Here is an 18,842-nt window from a genome sequence, read left to right as displayed (position 1 = left end):
CACCAAATCATTTTTACACTGCATCATTGCATCTGTATGAAGCCAAATAGCACCGTGATTGCCAGCAGATTCTGCTGTCACACATCTTCACTCATTACTAGTGGTGTGACATTCAGCAAATATTTAATATCTTTAATGCTGATTTGATTTACCTATAACATGGGGATAATTGTAGTTGTGAGAATAGATTGAAAGAAAAGATCTCAGTGTAATGCCTGGCACACAGGAAGTGTTCAAGGAATTTATAATTTGTTATAATTTGTATATATTTACATATAATGGGTGTAGTTTTTGAAACATTTTTTCTTTTCTTTTTTTTTTAGAGATGGGGTCTCACACTGTTGCCCAGGCTGGAGTGCAGCAGCATGATCATCACTCACTGTAGCCTTGACCTCCCAGGCTCAAGCAATCCTGCCACCTCAGTCTCCAGAGTAGCTGGGATGATAGGTGGGCACCACCACACCCAGATAATTTTTGCATTTTTTTGTAGAGATGGGGTCTCACTATGTTGCCCAGGCCCACTATGTTCAAGATAGTTCACTATCTTGAACTCCTGGACTCAAGCAATCCTCCTGCCTTGGCCTCCCAAAGTGCTAAAATTACAGGTGTGAGCCACCGTGCACAGCCACATTTTCTAACATCATTTCCTCCATAAGCCTATGGTGCTGTGGTTCTCTCTGGGTTGAGAAGAGCAATGAAAGAAAGGCAGAAATCACAGAGAAGAGGAGAGGGAAGAGGGAAGCTAATAACGTATAGGGGTGTGTATAGCATTTCCCCCTTCAGAGAGAGGATATAAAACACAAAAATAAAGAGATAATTGACCAGATGTGAGTCTCCACGCTGACTTGACTCTCTTGAGGTTTTTTTCCTTTCTTTTTTAAAAAATTTAAATCTTGAATTGGTACTCAAATCCATTAGGACACTTGATTAGAAAAACAGTAAAAAACATCAACTCTGATAACATTGGTGAAACAGTTCTTTAAAGAGATTGAAAAAATGAAAACCACATGGACATACATGTCAGTATGTAGCTTTAAAATCTTCATTTCATCCTATGTCAGAGGACACATTGATTTTTGAGTGTCATCTTTGAGGTAGCTGTCGAGATCAGGAGACACAGTACAGTACACTCACCACAGGAAGGGAGGTTCATGGGATGATTAAAGAGCAAATTGCACTGAGAAAACTGTGTACTCTGTCAAAGTTAGACAATTCTACGGAAATAGCGATCTGTCTTCTTGTCTATCTGATTCTTTTTTAAAAAATTTCAAATCTTTAAATGATTTTTAAAAATTATTTTGAGGCCGGGCGCGGTGGCTCAAGCCTGTAATCCCAGCACTTTGGGAGGCCGAGACGGGCGGATCACAAGGTCAGGAGATCGAGACCATCCTGGCTAACACGGTGAAACCCCATCTCTACTAAAAAAAATACAAAAAACTAGCCGGCCGAGGTGGCGGGCACCTGTAGTCCCAGCTACTAGGGAGGCTGAGGCAGGAGAATGGCGTAAACCCAGGAGGCGGAGCTTGCAGTGAGCTGAGATCCGGCCACTGCACCCCAGCCTGGGCCACAGAGCGAGACTCCGTCTCAAAAAAAAAAAAAAACAAAAAACAACAAAAAAAATTATTTTGAGTACATAATAATTGTATTACTTATGGGGTACATGTGATGTTTTGATACAGACGTATACTGTGATGATCAAGTCAGGGTAATTGTTTTGATACAGGCATACAGTGTGTAATGATCAAGTCAGGGTAACAGTTTTGATACAGGCATACAATGTGTAATGATCAAGTCAGGGTAATCGTTTTGATATAGGCATACAATGTATAATGATCAAGTCAGGGTAATTGGGATATCCATCCCCTCAAGCATATGTCATTTCTTTGTGTTAGGTGGAGTCTCCTGAGTTTTGAAGTCGGTCTAATTGGAAAAGAAAAAGGATTTCTATATTCTAAAGATCCTTGAGTTACCTGGTAAGAGCAAAGCATGGCAGTATGCTTTGCTGTTGCCAGGTAACAACAAAGTTTTGCTCTAAGCCATAGGTAGAGAACTCAGGATATGATTTATGTAAAGTTCCCACTAAACAGAAAGAACCGGAAAGCTTTCTGCTTGAAAGGAGGAATTATGGGTGGAAGTAGAGGGTAGACCAAGGCAAAAGGTCAGGCTTAAAAATCTTATGTCCCCAAGATCCAGGTTGAGAAGAGGAATTAGAGTAGAAATTACAAAGAAATAGAGGGGGAAGCTAATAATACGTGGGTGTGTGTGTGGTATCTTGCACCCCGCTTCCCACTGAGAATTTTAGAAATAAGTCATCTCTCTCAGGTGGCATGGAAGAGATTTAGATCTCCCCCTACACACACACACACACACACACGCACGCACGCACTTACACACACACACACACCATTATGTCAGGTGGTACTGCTGAGAGTGGGGCTATCGAATCACCTGATGAGTTCAGAGGCTAGAAACATAGTTTGCATTTATTTGGCACATATAATATTGCAGATATTGCTCTATTCCGTTTAAATGCATTATCTCGTTTAATTTTCTTGATCACCCAACAAGATGGATACTTTAAAAAATTATTTCATTTCACAGATAAAGAAACTAAGGCATGGGGAAGAGGTAACTTTGCTAAAATCACAGAGCTAGTTAATGGCAGCGCTGAGGCTCAACCTCAGGCCATCTAGCAAGACAGCCAATCTTGTAGCCGTTCTGACATCTCACGACCTAGGAGCTAGAGGTTCCTATAGCACCAGCTAAGGCCAAGGAGTGGCCATGCCAGCAGCTGTTCGTGGCCAAGGGCCCTGAAAATTCACCTCCATGCCTTTCTAAAACCAAGAAAGCAGAGCAGTCTTCATTCCAGAAATGGGCCTTTGACAGTAAATTATCAATGATGATAATCAATTATGAGCATTATGATTCATCGATTGTGAAGACCACCTCTCTCCCACAGACGGGTAAATGCTCCCTGCTTACAGGTGTCTCCCGGGAAAGGAGGACATGGTTGGGGACCCTCGAGGAAAGGACAAAACAAAGAAGTTTGGACTTTGAGTAGCGAAATTTTTGCCTCTAAAGGAATTAAGGTCACCTAAGAGAGACTTAAACCAGAACAAGCTAAAGTGCCTTTCATTGGCAAGTTTAAGTCTAGCTCCAGCTTCCCCCACTGCCCCACCATTACCCAGGGGCAAGCAGGTTTTGGTGTGGAAAATACAAGAGCTATGTTTTGCTTCTCACAGTGTGTAAATGTTGACCCCTCAACATTGATGTTTTTGTTTCATCATGCTATCTGCAAACTCCTGATGGCTGATGGGCATATCTTTGCTTTTTATCACCTGCATAGAGCATAATGTCTGAGCCTAGAAGTGCTTATTACTGCTGCTGAATGAATGAGTGAATGAATCCCTTACAGTATTTGCCTCTGTGGCCCACAGAATGTCACTTTAAGCAACTACGAACTCATCTGCCACCACAGAGGATTGTCTTTATCACTAAAGAATTCTTTTCTTGTTACTAGGTAATGTAGCAAGGACTGTCCTTGAGAGAGCATGGTTATTAATTCCTCAGACTGCATTAGCAGAGGTGTCTTAGTAAATCATTCCCTTATGTGGAGGGATTCGATTTTTATAGTATTTTTGCCACTAGCCATAAATGCTGCAATAAACATTTGCATTTATCTATTAGATTTCTTTCTTTGGGAATAGATTTTTAGGCGGGGAACTGGCAGGTTATAAAGAATCAATATTTTAATGAAAGCCAGCATAGTGTTGTGAAAAAATAGTAACTTTGTTTATCAAAGAGAATCGTGCCTCTTTCACGAGTTAATGGCATGGCTAAAGCAGTAGGTTTGACCTCACTGAACTTCAGCTTACTTGTGTGCAAAGTGGAAAAATATATCAATCTCACAGGTTTGCTAAAATGATTAAATAAGATATTCCAGTACTTAGCATATAATAAGCGCTTTCCTTCATCTTACGGTTTTTCAAATATACTGCAATATTGCTTTCCGAGGCATTTATGGTTCTATTAGTTCTAGGTGTTTTTAAATTTTTTGTCATGCAGTCATTTAGAAAACCAAGATAGATACATATACATATATTTTACATAATATATGTATGTATACACACACATACATATATGTGTGTATGTGTATATATGTATCTCTATATATACACACACACAGGCATACCTGAATGATATTGTAGGTTTGGTTCTCAACTACCACACATGCAAGAAAACAAATATTGCAATAAAGTGTGTCACAGAAATTTTATTGTTTCCTAGTGCATATAAAAGTTATATTTACACTATACTATAGTCTATTAAGTGTGTGGGACCATTGTGTTTAAAAAAGTACACACCTTAATTAAAAATACATTATTGCTAAAAACAACAACAACAACAACAAAAACCTGCTAACAATCATTTGAGGCTCCAGTGAGCTATAATCTTTTTGTCGTGGAGGGTCTTGCCTTAATGCTGATACCTGCCAACTAATCAGAGTGGTGGTTGCTGAAGATTGGCATGGCTCTGGCAATTAAAAAAAATAAGACAACAGTGGACTTTGCCATATCAATGGACTCATCTTTTTCACAAAGGATTTCTCCGTAGCATGCAGTGCTGGTTGATAGTGTTTACTCATAATAAAGCTTCTTTTAAAATTCGAGTCAGTCCTCTCAAACCCTGCAGCTACTTTATCCACTACATTTATGTACTATTCTAAATCCTTTGTTGTTTTTTCAACAGTGTTCACAGTGTCTTCTCCAGGAGTATATTCCATTCCAAGAAAGCACTTTGCTCACCCATAGGAAATAGCTCCTTATCTGTTCAAGTTTGATTGTGAGATCGCCGCAATTCAGTCACATCTTCAGGTGCCACCTTTAATTCTAGTTCTCTTGCTCTCTCTACTACATCTGGAGTTACTTTCTTCACTGAAGTCTTGGACCTCTAAAAGTCATCCATAACAATTGAAATCAACTTCTTTCAAACTCCTGTTAGTGTTGATATTTTGACCTCCTCCCATGACCCATAAATGTTCCTAATGGGATCTAGAATGGTGAGTTCTTTCCAGAAGGTTTTCAATCTACTTTGCTAAGATATATCAGAGGAATCCATATCTATGGCATTGATGACCTTACAAAATGTATTTCTCCAATAATAAGACTTAAAAGTCAAAATTACTCCTTGATTGGTGGACTGCAGAACGAATGTTGTGTCAAGAGGTATGAAAACAACATTATCTCCTGGTACATCTCCATAAGAGTTCTTGAGTGACTAGGCACATTGTCAATGAGCAGTAGTATTTTGAGAGAAATCTTTTTTCCTTAGCAGTAGGTCTCAAAAGTGCACTTAAAATATACAGTAAAGCATTCTGTAAACAGATGTGCTGTCATCCAGGTTTTGTTTTCCATTTATAGAGCACAGGCAGAGTAGGTTTAGCATAATTCTTAAGGGCACTAGGATTTTTAGAATGGTCAATGAGCATTTGGCTTCAACTTAGTCACTATCTGCATTACCCCCTAACAGGAGAGTCAGCCTGTCCTTTGAAGCCAGTCATTTACCTCTCCTCTCTAGCAATGAAAAGTCCTAGATAGCAACTTCTTCCAATAGAAAGCTATCTCATTTCCATTGAATATCTGTTATTTCATGTGTCCACCTTCATCAATGATCTTAGCTAGATCTTCTGGATAACTCGCTGCAGATTCTTCATCAGCACTTGCTGCTTTGCTTGCACTTCTATGTTACGGAAATGACTTCTTTCCTTAAACCTCATGAACCAACCTGTGCTAGCTTCAAGCTGTTTTTCTGCAGCTTGCTTACCTCCCTCAGGCTCTATAGAATTGAAGAGAGTTATAGCCTTGCTCTGGATTAGGCCTTGGCTTAAGGAAATGTGGTTGGTTTGATCTCCTATCCAGACCACTCAAACCTTCTCTACACGAGCAATAAGGCTGTTTTGCTTTCTTATCATTCATGTGTTCCGTGGAGTAGCATTTTTAATTTCCTTCAATAACTTTTCTTTTGCAGTCACAGCTTGCTGTGCAAGAGGCCTAGGCTTTGGCTTATCTTGGCTTTCCACATGTCCTTTTCACAAAACTCAATCATTTCTAGCTTTCAATTTAAAATGAGACATATGACCGTTCTTTTCACTTGATCACTCAGAGGCCATTGTAGGTTATTAATTGGCCTCATTTCAATATTGTTGTGTCTCAGGGAACAAGAAAGCCCAAGAAGAGAAAGAGAGACTTGGGAATGGCTGGTTGGTGGAACAGTCAGAACACCATATAACATTTATCAATTAAGATTGCTGTCTTATATGGGTGCAGTTTGTGGCGCTCCAAAAAGAATGACAATAGTAACATCAAAGATCACTGATCATAGATCACCATAATACATATAAAAATAATAAAAAAGTTTAAAATATTGAGAGTATTACCAAAATGACAGAGACATGAGGTACGCACGTGCTGTTGGAAAATGGTGCTAATAAACTTGCATAAAGCAGGGTTGCCACAAACTTTCAATTTGTAAAAAAAGTAATATCTGCAAAGTTGAATAAAGTGAAGCACAATAAATTGAGGTATGCTTTTGTGTGTGTGTGTGTATAAATTAGTGTCCAGAATTTAAAAGGTTTCTATAAAGAAATTAGAAACAGAAACTAACCCAAGAGAAAACTAGGCAAAGAATACGAACAGGCAATTCACAAACCAGGAAACTGAACAGCCAAGAAACGTAAGAAAAGATGGTCAACTTCACTAAATTTCAGATAAAAGGTACTTAAAATAATAATGTGCTATTTCATAATGACTAGACTGGTGAAGTGAGATACCTTGGTAATACTTCAGTAACTCCATGAGATTATTTAAGCTGCCCATAAGCTGCTTGTGAGAGTGTAGATTACCTAAATGATTTGGAAGAACAATTTTGTAAGACTGAGAAAAGTTGAAAATGCGCATATCCTGTGACCAGAAATTCAACTTCTGTGTTTAAATGCCAGAGGAAGTTTTAGTATGTGTACTAGGAGATAGATACAGATATCTTCATTGAAGTAATTTTTGTAATAGTAAAAAATAGGAAGCAATCTAAATGTCCATGAATGGGAGAATAAATTTTAGATAAATAAATTTGGGTGACAGAGCAAGACTCTGTCTCAAAAAAAAAAAAAAAAAAAAATTGAAACCATGGAATACTATAGAGCAGTTAAAACCAATATACTAGATCTATATGTATTAACATACACAAATTTAAAGAATTTTAGATGACAGGTGCAGTTGCAGACTAATTTACACATATGAATATATTTACAAAATACTAAAAACACAGCAAGAATATATTACATGGTTTATGAGAATATTTCCATATGCAATGAAAGCATAAAACGTGGACTGGAAATGTATTCACCAAATTTATAATGAGAATTGCCTTCAGAGGAGGTGAAAGGGAATGAGACTAGAGGAGAATGAAAAAGACTTCAAATTTGTCCATAACATTCTACTTCTTTAATACAAAAAAACTGAAGGGAAATGATAAAATTATCACTTTTTTTTTAACTTGTGGTTGGTAGGTACAGAAATGTATATATTGGATGCTTTATATTTTTCTAAATGTTTAAAATGTTTCCAAATAAAAAATGTGTTTCTATAATCGACAAAACCAAAATTTTGTTAAGGTGTTTGCAGTCAATCTCACTTGAAAAAACTGTAAAACCCTTTCTACAACAGCATTGTAAATACCAATATAATTAGCAGTATTTCTTTTTAAACCTAATGACTATTAACTCATTTGCAGAACCATAGCAAATATTTTCCCAAGCTTCTTCTGTTCTTTTTAAAAACAAGTCAAAATATTGCATATGCTGACTTTAAAAGTCAAATGCTACAAAGAGCTTAGCATGAAAACAGGAAGCCCTACCCATCGTCTCCTCACCATTTGTGTCCAGGCTCCTGAAGTAATTACTGACAACTCTTCCAGTTGCTTCTTCTGATATTCACCTCCGCAATTCAAAGTAATGTGCCTTTTTTTCTTGAGTTTTTGATTTTATATTGACTTCATACCATGGGAGATGAGGATGTAACTTTGAGATCCATCTCACTCACCCAACTTATGCAAACACTCACATGCATGACATGCTCACGTGTGCACATGGCCAAGCACACATGTACACGTTCAGACGCTTCTCTTCTTCTCAACTTCCCAGTGGTGTTATGTCACTCTTTCTGGCTATATCAATAGTCACATTTTACAATATAACTCTCTGTATTGTTCTCACCTGTGTCTTATAGTAAATGATTTCATTTTCTTTCTTTTACAGCTTTTTGTTTTTATTGGAATTAATTCTTGGCTCATTTTTTATTTCCTTATCTGTCTATGTATTAAGCAACAATTCATCTGGAAGCTCTTCAACAGACCTGAAAAATCTCCTTAGTTATATTAATATGCATCAGGTCTTCGATGCATTTATTTTTCTCATGAACACATTATTCTCAGAAGCCTTCTCCTCTTACTCTTTTTTCTCTTTCTTTCTTTCTTCCTTTCTTTTTTCTCTTTTTTCTTTCCTTCTTTCTTTTCCTTCCTTCCTTCCTTCCTTCCTTCCTTCCTTTCTTTCTTTCTTTCTTTCTTTCTTTCTTTCTTTCTTTCTTTCTTTCTTTCTTTCTTTCTTTCTTTCTTTCTTTTTCTTTCTTTCTTTCTTTCTTTCTTTCTTTCTTTCTTTCTTTCTTTCTTTCTTTCTTTCTTTCTTTCTTTCTTTCTTTCCCTTCATCCATTCATCTTTCTTTCTTCCTTCCTTCCTTTTCTTTTCTCCTTCCTTCCTCCTTCCTTCCTTCCTTCCTTCCTTCCTCTCTCTTTCTCTTTCTCTCTCTTCCTGTTGAATGCATTGAACATGTAGACTCCTGCTCCAATTTGACCTGGCTGCTCTCTGCTGCTGTGTAGCTGTCCTTCTGAGAATTCCTTTCACCATCATCCTAGGAATTTATTTTGTTTCTCTCTTGATTGGATTTCCTGTTTCTTCAAGCATTTATATTTTATATTCTTGCTTTCTCCCCTCATTAGAGTAAAGCACTTTATCAAGTAGCTGAGAATGGTTACATGTGATGTAAATACATCCTCTGTTAATTTTGTCCCCTGCAAAGGATGTTTTCATCCTAACTTCTGGTACATGTATGTGACCTTCTTTGGAAACAGGATCTTTGCAGACATAATTAAGATGTAAATTAAGATGTAAGGACTAGGGCAGGTCCTTAATCCAACATGACTGGTACCCTTATAAGAAGGAGAAAAGAAAGCACAGAGACACATCAGATGAGAGAATGCCGTGTGAAGACACACACACAGAGGGGAGACAGCTGTGTGATGGAGGAGACAGAGATTGGAATTATGCAGCTACAAGTCAAGGAGTGTCTAGTATTGTTGGCAATCACTAGAAGCTACGAGAGAGAACATGCCCTGACAGTAGCATAATTAAAGACTTACAGTTCCCAGAATTGTGAGAGAATATATTTTTGTTGTTTAAAGCTACCTAATTTGTGATACTATGTTACTGCAGCCACAGGAATCTAATACAGCTCCCATTTCTGGTAATTTCTTTATCCTACCCTTACACTTGATCGATAGTTTGTCTACATATAGAGTTTCAGGTTGGAGATCATTTTTTCTCAGAATTTGCAGGCTCTGCTACATTCCTAGTTTTTATATTGCTCTTGAGAGGTCAGATGCCATTGTGATTTCCAATCTTTTGCTTGTAAGTCATCTTTTCATCATGTGAAGATTTTAGTATTTTCTTTTCATTCTTGTGCTCTCAAATTTATGATGTGTCTCAGTGCAAGGTTGTATTTGCTTTTTAATCCACTTTTATCCAAGGGCTTCATTTTTCCGTTCTCTCTTTCTTTTTTTTTTTTTTTTTTCTTTTGAACAAATAGGATGGAGCAATCCTTTATTTTTACACACTTTGACAAGGAGGTTTTCCGTAAACAACCTTTCCAGTGGAGAACAGAAAACGGGAAAATCAGCCTCCAGACATCACCAGCTGCTCTGCTCAGGGCCGAGGCTCCTCCTTGCCAATGTGGTGAGGTGGAGGGGTGTACTTCCCTTCCTTTATCAGCTTATCCCGCTGCCTCCTGATGGCACTCACACGTCTCATCGTTTTCTGCCGAAGCAAACACTCTATAAAATCATCATATTCTATCTTGCACTCTTTCTCTGCCCGGATAGCACCAATTCCATGTGCACATTCTATCCATTCTTTTTCAAAAGCACGGCATCGAGGAGCAATCTTGTAGGGCTGTTCAGCACTCTGGATTGTCCACCATCGATCTATGTTAAGGCCGAACCTTTTCTGGATGTCCAAGAAAGGCATGGCGATCCGATGCTCGTACCCTTGTCCCTTCTCTGGCCGCCGCTTCAGGACGACTCTCCGTTCTCTCTTTCTGTACTGCCTATTAGTCATATATTGGACCTGTTAGTTACTCTTCTAATTTTCTGTCCCTTTCCTTCTGTTTCCTTTATGTTTTACCTTCTCTTCCATTTTTCTTTTTCTTTTTTTTTTTTTTGTTTGTTTTGTTTTTTGAGATGGAGTCTTGCTTTATTGCCCAGGCTTGAGTGCAGTGGCACAATTGCAGCTCACTTCAACCTCTACCTCCCAGGTTCAAGCAATTCTCCTGCCTCAGCCTCCTGAGTAGCTGGGACTGCCGGCACACACCACAACACACAGCTAATTTTTGTATTTTTAGCAGAGATGGGGTTTCACCATGTTAGCCACGCTCGTCTCAAACTCCTGACTTCAAGTGATCCACCCACCTCAGCCTCCCAAAGTTCTGGGATTACAGGCATGAGTCACTGTGCCTAGCCCATTTTTCATTTCTTTTTTTTTTTTTTTTGTTCTTCCTTTTCAGTGATTTTGTCAATATTAATTTTTCAATCTTTCTGTTGAGTCTAAAAATTTTTCTTCTATCATATATGAGAGGACTTCAGGAACTTTGTGGGAAAATTGAGTTAAAAGATAAAAATGAGCCAGGCGTGGTGGCTCATGCCTTTAATCCCAGCACTTTGGGAGGCCGAGGTGGGCGGATCAGGAGGTCAGGAGTTCGAGACTAGCCTGGCCAATATGGTGAAACCCCATCTCTACTAAAAATACCAAAAATAAAAAATAAAAAATTAACCAGGCATCGTGGTACACGCCTGTAGTCCCAGCTACTCAGGAGGCTGAGGCAGAAGAATCACTTGAACCTGGGAGGCAGGGTTTGCGGTGAGCTGAGATCGTGCCATTGGACTCTAGCCTGGGTGACAGCGAGACTATGTCTAAAAAAAAAAAAAAAAAAAAGATAAAAATGAAACATATGAACTTTATTTCTTAACATAAGCTCCATCAGGATGAAGAAACTTTTGTAAACAATGATACCAAGCATTCAGTTCATCCATGATGCACTAGAGTCCTAGGAATTTAACCATGTCAAGGCCGTCTTTTTTATATTACTAATTGAAGAAAAATGAATACTCTTTAAGTCTCTCTCTCTCTCTCTCTCTCTATATATATATATATATATATAATTTTTTTTGTTGTTGTTTTTTTTTGGAGACAGACTTGCTCTGTCACTCAGGCTGGAGTGCAGTGGTGCAATCTCGGCTCACTGCAATCTCTGCCTCCCAGGTTCAAGTAATTTTCCTGTCTCAGCCTCCCAGGTAACTGGGACTACAGGTATGCGCCACCACGCCTGGCTACTTTTTGTATTTTTAGTAGAGACAGGGTTTCACATGTTGGCTAGGCTGGTCTTGAACTCCTGACCTCGTGATCCGCCTGCCTCCGCCTCCTACAGTGCTAAGATTACAGGTGTGAGCCACCGTGCCCGGCCTTAAATATTTTTTGAGATTAGGAAACACAAATAAGTCATAAGAAACCAAATCAGGATTGTAAGGTGGAAACCTAATGAGTTCCCATAGAAACTCTTGCAAAATTTCCCTTGTTTGAGTAGAGAAATGAGCAGAAGCATTATTATGGTGGAGAAGCCTCTTTGATTAAGCTTTCCTGAATATTTTTTTGTTAAAGCTTTGGCTAACTTTCTCAACACACTCTCATAATAAGCAGATGTTTGTAGGGATTCAATCAGGCTGGTGTTGTCCGTGTACTTCATTCATCCATCGCTGGGTCAGGGGTCTGCAAGAGAAAGACCCCTGCAGCTGGTGCCCCCGTGTGAGGAGCACGACCTCAGCTGGTGCCCTATGTGAGGAGTGCTACCAGAGATGTTATCATTCTTTGGCTCTCCAGATAGTCAACAAGCCAAATGCCTTGAGCATCCCAAAGAACTGTTGCCATGTCCCTTGCTCTTAACCGGTTCACTTGTGCTTTGATGGGACCACTTCCACTCTTGGTAGCCATTGCTTTGCTTGTGCTTTTTCATCAGGATCACACTGGTTAAGGCCATATTTCATCTCCTATTACAATTCTTTGGAGAAATGCTTCAGGATCTTGATCCTACTTGTTTAAAATTTCCATTGAAAGCTCCTATCTGCAACTAATCTGGATGCAACAGATTTGGTACACATTGAGTGGAAAGTTTTGCTTAACTTTAATTTTTCAGTCAGAATTGTGTAAGCTGAACCAATGGAGATATCTATAATGTGGGCTATTGTTTCTGCTGTTAATTGTTGGTCCTCTTCAATTAAGGCATGAACAAGATAAATGTCTTCCTCTCAAATTGTGGTGGATGGTCTGCCACTGTGGGCTTCATATTCATCATCATCTTGTGCCTTCTTAAAACAGGTTATCCATTTGTAAATTGCTGATTTCTTTGGGGCATTGTTCCCACAAACTTTTTGTAAAGCATCAATTATTTCACCATTCTTCCACCTAAGCTTCATCATAAATTTGATGTTTGTTTAATTTTAGCAGAATTCATGTTACTCTGATAGAAGCTCTTTTCAAACTGTGTCCTAGCTTTTTCTTTTTTTTTCTTTTTTTTTTTTTTGAGACGGAATCTCATTCTATTGCCCAGGCCGGAGGTCAGCGTCACGATCTTGACTCACTGCAACCTCCACCTCCCAGGTTCAAGCGATCCTCCTGCCTCAGCCTCCTGAGTAGCTGGGACTACAAGCATGCGCCACCATGCCCGGAATTTTTGTATTTTTAATAGAGACGGGGTTTTACCATGTTGGCCAGGCTGGTCTTGAACTCTTGACCTCGTGATCCACCCACCTCAGCCTCCCAAAGTGCTGAGATTACAGGCATGAGACACTGTGCCTGGCCTGTCCTATCTTTCTTAATGCCACAAACCAGATCCTGTCCAGAAGTTATAACCAGTTAGCATGAGTTTACGATGGTTCAAAAGATTTTGAAGTCTATTGCATTTCCCATGAACTTTGAAAATACCTGGCATATTTAATTTCCAAGAGCTTTTTCTTATTTTCTAATTACTTATTGTTTAAAAAAAATCATAATCCTATCTTATTTTATAGAAAAAAATTAGTAAGGTTTTGAAGTGTACTTCTGGTCTTTTCTTTCTTAACATTTAAAAAAAAAACTACAATAGTTTACAAAAGCAAAACTACTTTTGCCACTTCCATAAATGTTGTATTGAAAGTCCTGGCCAGAGCACTTACACAAGAAAAATAAATCAAAGGCTCCAAATTGGAAAGGAAGAAGTCAAATTATTTCTGTTTGCCGATGACACAATCTTATATGTAGAAAACCCTAAAGGTTTCAAACATGCACAAAACACTGTTAGAACTAAGAAATAAAGTCAGCAAAGTTCCAAATTGGAAAGGAAGAAGTCAAATTATTTCTGTTTGCCGATGACACAATCTTATATGTAGAAAACCCTAAAGGTTTCAAACATGCACAAAACACTGTTAGAACTAAGAAATAAAGTCAGCAAAGTTGCAGGATACAAAATCAACACAGAAAATTATTTGTGTTTCTAAACACTAACAATATAAAACTTGAAAAGGAATTATAAAAATAAGTCCATTTATAATAGCATCAAAAATTATAATTGTTAGGAGTAAACTTAAGCAAATGAGAGAAAGACTTATACACTGAAAACTACAAAAATTTGCTAAAAGAAATTAAAGAAGATACAAATAAGTAGAAAGACATCCTGTATTCATTAATTGGAAGCTTTAATATTGTTAAGATTCCGATATTACCCGGCCAGTCACAGTGGTTCACGCCTGTAATCCCAGCACTTTGGGAGGCCAAGATGGGCAGATCACGAGGTCAGGAGATCGAGACCATCCTGGCTAAAACGGTGAAACCCTGTCTCTACTAAAAATACAAAAAAATTAGCTGGGCATGGTGGTGGGCGCCTGTGGTCCCAGCTACTTGGGAGGCTGAGGCAGGAGAATGGCATGAACCCGGGAGGTGGAGCTTGTAGTGAGCCGAGATTGTGCCACTGCACTCCAGCCTAGGCAACAGAGTGAGACTCTGTCTCCATAAATAAATAAATAAACACATAAATAAATAAATCATGCCACTGCACTCCAGCCTGGGTGACAGAGCGAGACTCCGTCTCAAAAAAAAAAAAGATTTTGATATTATCCAAAGCAACCTAAAGATTCAATGCAATCCCTGTCAAGAACTAAATGATGTGTTTGCAGAAATAGAAAAGTCTATTTTAAAGTTCATGTGGAACCTCAAGAGACCCTAAATAACCAAAACAATTTGGAAAAAAAAAAAGTTGGAGATCTCACACTTCCTGATTTCAAAACTTATTACAAAGTGGCAATAATCAAAACAGTGTGATACTGGCACAAAGACAGACATACAAACCAATGGAATAGAATAGAGACCAGAGAAATAAAGTCTTACACATAAGGTCAAATAATCTTCAACAGGGGTACTAAGACCACTCGATGGACGAAAGGACAGTCTTTTCAACAAATAGTACTAGGAAAACTGGATATCCACATGCAGAAGAATGAAGCTGGTTTCTTAGCTTATACCATATGCAAAAATTAACTCAAAATAGATTAAAGACTATAAAATCTAAAACTGTAAAAGTCCTAAAAGAAAACGCTGGATAAAATCCTATGACATTGAATTGGAAATGGTTTCTTTTTTTTTTTTTTTTTTGAGACGGAGTCTCGCTCTGTCGCCCAGGCTGGAGTGCAGTGGCCGGATCTCAGCTCACTGCAAGCTCCGCCTTTTGGGTTCACGCCATTCTCCTGCCTCAGCCTCCCGAGTAGCTGGGACTACAGGCACCTGCCACCTCGCCCGGTTAGTTTTTTGTATTTTTTAGTAGAGACGGGATTTCACCGGGTTAGCCAGGATGGTCTCGATCTCCTGACCTTGTGATCCGCCTGTCTCGGCCTCCCAAAGTGCTGGGATTACAGGCTTGAGCCACAGTGCCCGGCCGAATGGTTTCTTTTTTAAACAACTTAACTTTTATATTAAGTTACAGGTACATGTGCAGGTTTGTTATATAGGTAAACTTCTGTCATAGGGGTTTGTTGTACAGATTATTTCATCATCCATGTATTATGCCTAGTTCCCATCAGTTATTTTTCCTGATCCTCTCCCTCCTCCTATCCTCTACCCTCTGATAGGCCCCAGTGTGTATTGTTCCCCTCTATGTATCCATGTGTTCTTATGTTCCTGCGTTAGTTTGCTTGATTTCTTGAATATGGCACTCAAAGCACAGTCAATAAATGCAAAAACAGATAAATGAGATTACATCAAACTTAAAACTTTTGTTCATCAAAGGACACAATCAACAGGGTTAAAAGGCAACCTACAGAAAGGAGAAAATATTTGCAAATTACATACCTGATAAGGGATTGATATTCAGAATATAGAAAGAACTCCTAAAACTCAACAACCAAAACCAAATAACCCTTTTAAAAAATGGGCAAAGGACCTGAATAGATATTTTCCTAAAAATGATATACAAATGGCCAACAAGCATATGAAAAGATATTTAACATCATTAACCACTAGGGAAATGCAAATCAAAACCCCAGTGAGATGTCACCTCACACTCAGGATGGCTACTACTAATAAAAGCCACACAAAACAGAAAATAACAAATGTTGGTGAGGATGTGGAGAAATTAGAACCCTTGTGTAATTGTTGATGCAAATGTAAAACGGTACAACCACTATGGAAAATGGTATAGTTCTTTGAAACATTAAAAACAGTGTTACCATGTGATCCAGCAATATCGTTTCTGGGTATATATACAAAAGAATTGAAAACAGGATCTTAAGGTTATATTTGCACATTCACGTTCATAGCACCATTATGTCCAATAGTCAAGATGTGGAAGCAGCCCAGCATTCATCAATGGATTATGGATAAGTAAAATGTAATATGTATACACAGCTGAATATATTTCAGCCTTAAAAAGGAAGAAAATGGCTTTACACGCTACAACATGGATAAACCTTGAGGAAATCATGCTAGGTGAAATAAGCCAGTCACTGCATGATTTCACTTACGTAACATACCTAACATAGTCAAGTTTATGGAAACAGAAAGTAGAATGGTGATTGCCAGGGGCTGGGGGAAGGGGGAATGGGGAGTTATTCATCGGGTATAGAGTTTTAGTTTCGCAAGATGAAAAAGTTCTGGGGATCTGTTGCACAACAATGTGAATATATCTCAGTCTACTCAACTGTATACTTGGTTAAGATGGTAAATTTTATATTATGTATTTTTACCACAATTTAAAATAATAAACAAAAAGGATGCCAGAATGCTGCAAAATTTGAAAACCAGTGATGTAAAACTCTAAGTGGCACAGTTCTGACTTTTTATGCCACCATTTGCAGCTGTGTTGTTTTGGAGACAGACATTGACATGTCGGCTTCAGTTATTTTTTGTGTAAGACAGGGAGATTATCTCTGTAGGATATGCATACTTTATCTAATAAGGAAAAAAATGTCAAACCTCTAAATTTTTCCCTAAAAGAAGAATTTCCTGATGGAGAGGTACAGTTGGAGCATACCACCTTTTTCTAAGGTTTCCTCTTTCCCTCAAACTTCAACTCACTATGGCACTTGCCTCTAAAAGAATCCTTCCTCTCTGGTGTGTCAGGCTAACTGTGGAATACAAATCTTTCCTTGGGTCTTTGAAGTATTGCTGAGACAGGTTGAGACTTGCAAATAAGGCTTTAGGGGATAACTTGTGGGAGATAAACACAGATGGCTCTCTGAGCCTAAATTGGTTTATAAAATAAGCCTAATTCTGGTTTGAAAACCTGCTTCTGGTTTGTGGAGTGAGGGGGAAAGACAAATTCTAGACCGGGCCTTTGCTTTCCAGCTCCAGTCTGAGTGCATATGGCAGATACCATCTTCTTATCCAATCCCTTAGGAATTAATCCCTGATATTGACATCCAACTAAGAGATGTCTACAATAGGTTTAGCTTCATAGGCATCCAGGGGGAATGCAGAACACCATTCTAGAAACCTGTTTTTCAGAATTAAACTAATCAGACCTAATGTTTAAAAACCGGTATCAGTAACTAGATTAATAAAACACTCACTATTACTAACATCCAATAATTAAATCAACTAATAAGATATGTATTTTTAAATATCTTCCCATAGAATAAGACAAATTAGGCTGTGTGCAGTGGTTCACGCCTGTAATTCCAGCACTTTGGGACGCCAAAGGGGGTGTATCGCCTGAGCTCAGGAGTTCAAGACCACCCTAGGCAACATGGTGAAATCCTGTCTCTACTAAAATACAAAAAAATTAGTCAAGCATGGTGGCATGCGCCTGTAGTCTCAGCTACTTGGGAAGTGAGGCATGAGAATCGCTTGAGCCCGGGAGGTGGAGGTTGCAGTGAGCCGAGATGGTACCTCTGCACTCCAGCCTGGGCGACAGTGTGAGATTCCATATGGCGGTGGGGGCGGGGGGCGGGGGGAAGAGAGAGAGAGAGAAATTTACACTCTGGTTAAATTTTTCGTTTTGAAGATATTGGGCACTGTCCTATATCCCCAGCTTCTGCTATAATACCAGTGTGTTTACAGTCAACACTACTAAGGAAATCGTGGGCTAGAGACAGGAGAAGAATAAATTCTGCATTTGATAGTTGCTAGTTTGTAATGTATTCTACTTGCCATTCCCCAAAATATGCCCTGACTTCCAAGGGCAAGCAGGATATGGGGAGCAGTATCTTATTATGCTGCCGAGAACATTTGTTTGTTTTCTTATTAAATCACATGTGAAACTTGCCTGTTTCTCTCCTACTAGGGATAAGGAGGAAGGTGGTTGCTGCAAGGCCATGGTCAATCTGTGGAGTTCCTTCTATGTGGTACTTGTTCTGATTTAGAAAAAAATACTGTTATTACATGAAAAAGCTAATGTTGCGATTGTAAACACCCATTAAGAGAGGCTAAATAATAGTTGGTCTTACTTTATAAACAGAAAACCTTGAAAAAATTAAATGTTGATAATAGGTCTAGAACTAACAGAAAAGAATTGCAGTAGAGACGGTTTTTTGGAACCTGTTACTTTTTCAATGGCGCTCTGGCCTAATCTGATTATCAGAATTACCTGTAAAACTTAAAAAAAAAAAAGGCCAGGCCTGGGCGTGGTGGCGCCTGTAATCCCAGCACTTTGGGAGGCCCAGGCAGGTGGATCACGAGGTCAGGAGATCGAGACCATGCTAGCTAACATGGTGAAACCCCGTCTCTACTAAAAAAAAACCAAAAAACAAAAACCAAAGAAAAAATAGCTGGGCGTGGTGGCAGGCGCCTGTAGTCCCAGCTACTCGGGAGGCTGAGGCAGGAGAATGGCTTGAACCTGGGAGGCGGAGCTTGCAGTGAGCCGAGATTGTACCACTGCACTCCAGCCTGGGCAACAGAGCAAGACTCCGTCTCAAAAAAAAAAAAAAAAAAAGGGCCAGGCGTG

The 18,842-nt window shown here is 38.8% G+C and overlaps 1 protein-coding gene across 2 annotated transcripts; it reads right to left on the bottom strand.

The window, feature by feature from the left end:
* Positions 1–1,527: 1,527 nt before the first annotated feature.
* Positions 1,528–10,414, bottom strand: LOC112622743 (NADH dehydrogenase [ubiquinone] iron-sulfur protein 5). 2 transcript variants are annotated; one of them, XR_003119018.1, is made up of 2 exons: positions 9,943–10,405; positions 1,528–1,583 (listed from the first exon to the last, which is right to left on the bottom strand). XR_003119018.1 is itself a non-coding variant. In XM_025382546.1 (1 exon), the coding sequence occupies exon 1, from the start codon at positions 10,349–10,351 to the stop codon at positions 10,031–10,033; it is 321 nt and encodes a 106-aa protein (XP_025238331.1). In that variant the 5' UTR covers positions 10,352–10,414; the 3' UTR covers positions 9,905–10,030. The 2 variants fall into 2 exon arrangements, 1 of the variants encoding a protein (XP_025238331.1); XM_025382546.1 differs by lacking the exon at positions 1,528–1,583 and having other exon boundaries at positions 9,905–10,414.
* Between the last annotated feature and the right edge of the window lie 8,428 nt (positions 10,415–18,842).

This window comes from Theropithecus gelada, chromosome 4 (genome assembly GCF_003255815.1).
Source record: "Theropithecus gelada isolate Dixy chromosome 4, Tgel_1.0, whole genome shotgun sequence".
In the NCBI taxonomy this organism is placed as follows: domain Eukaryota; kingdom Metazoa; phylum Chordata; class Mammalia; order Primates; family Cercopithecidae; genus Theropithecus; species Theropithecus gelada.
This window is presented reverse-complemented; position numbering and strand designations above follow the sequence as displayed.

What these genes read in the sequence shown, in the direction of transcription:
- LOC112622743 (XM_025382546.1), bottom strand. Translation starts at nt 10,351, where the DNA reads ATGCCTTTCTTGGACATCCAGAAAAGGTTCGGCCTTAACATAGATCGA.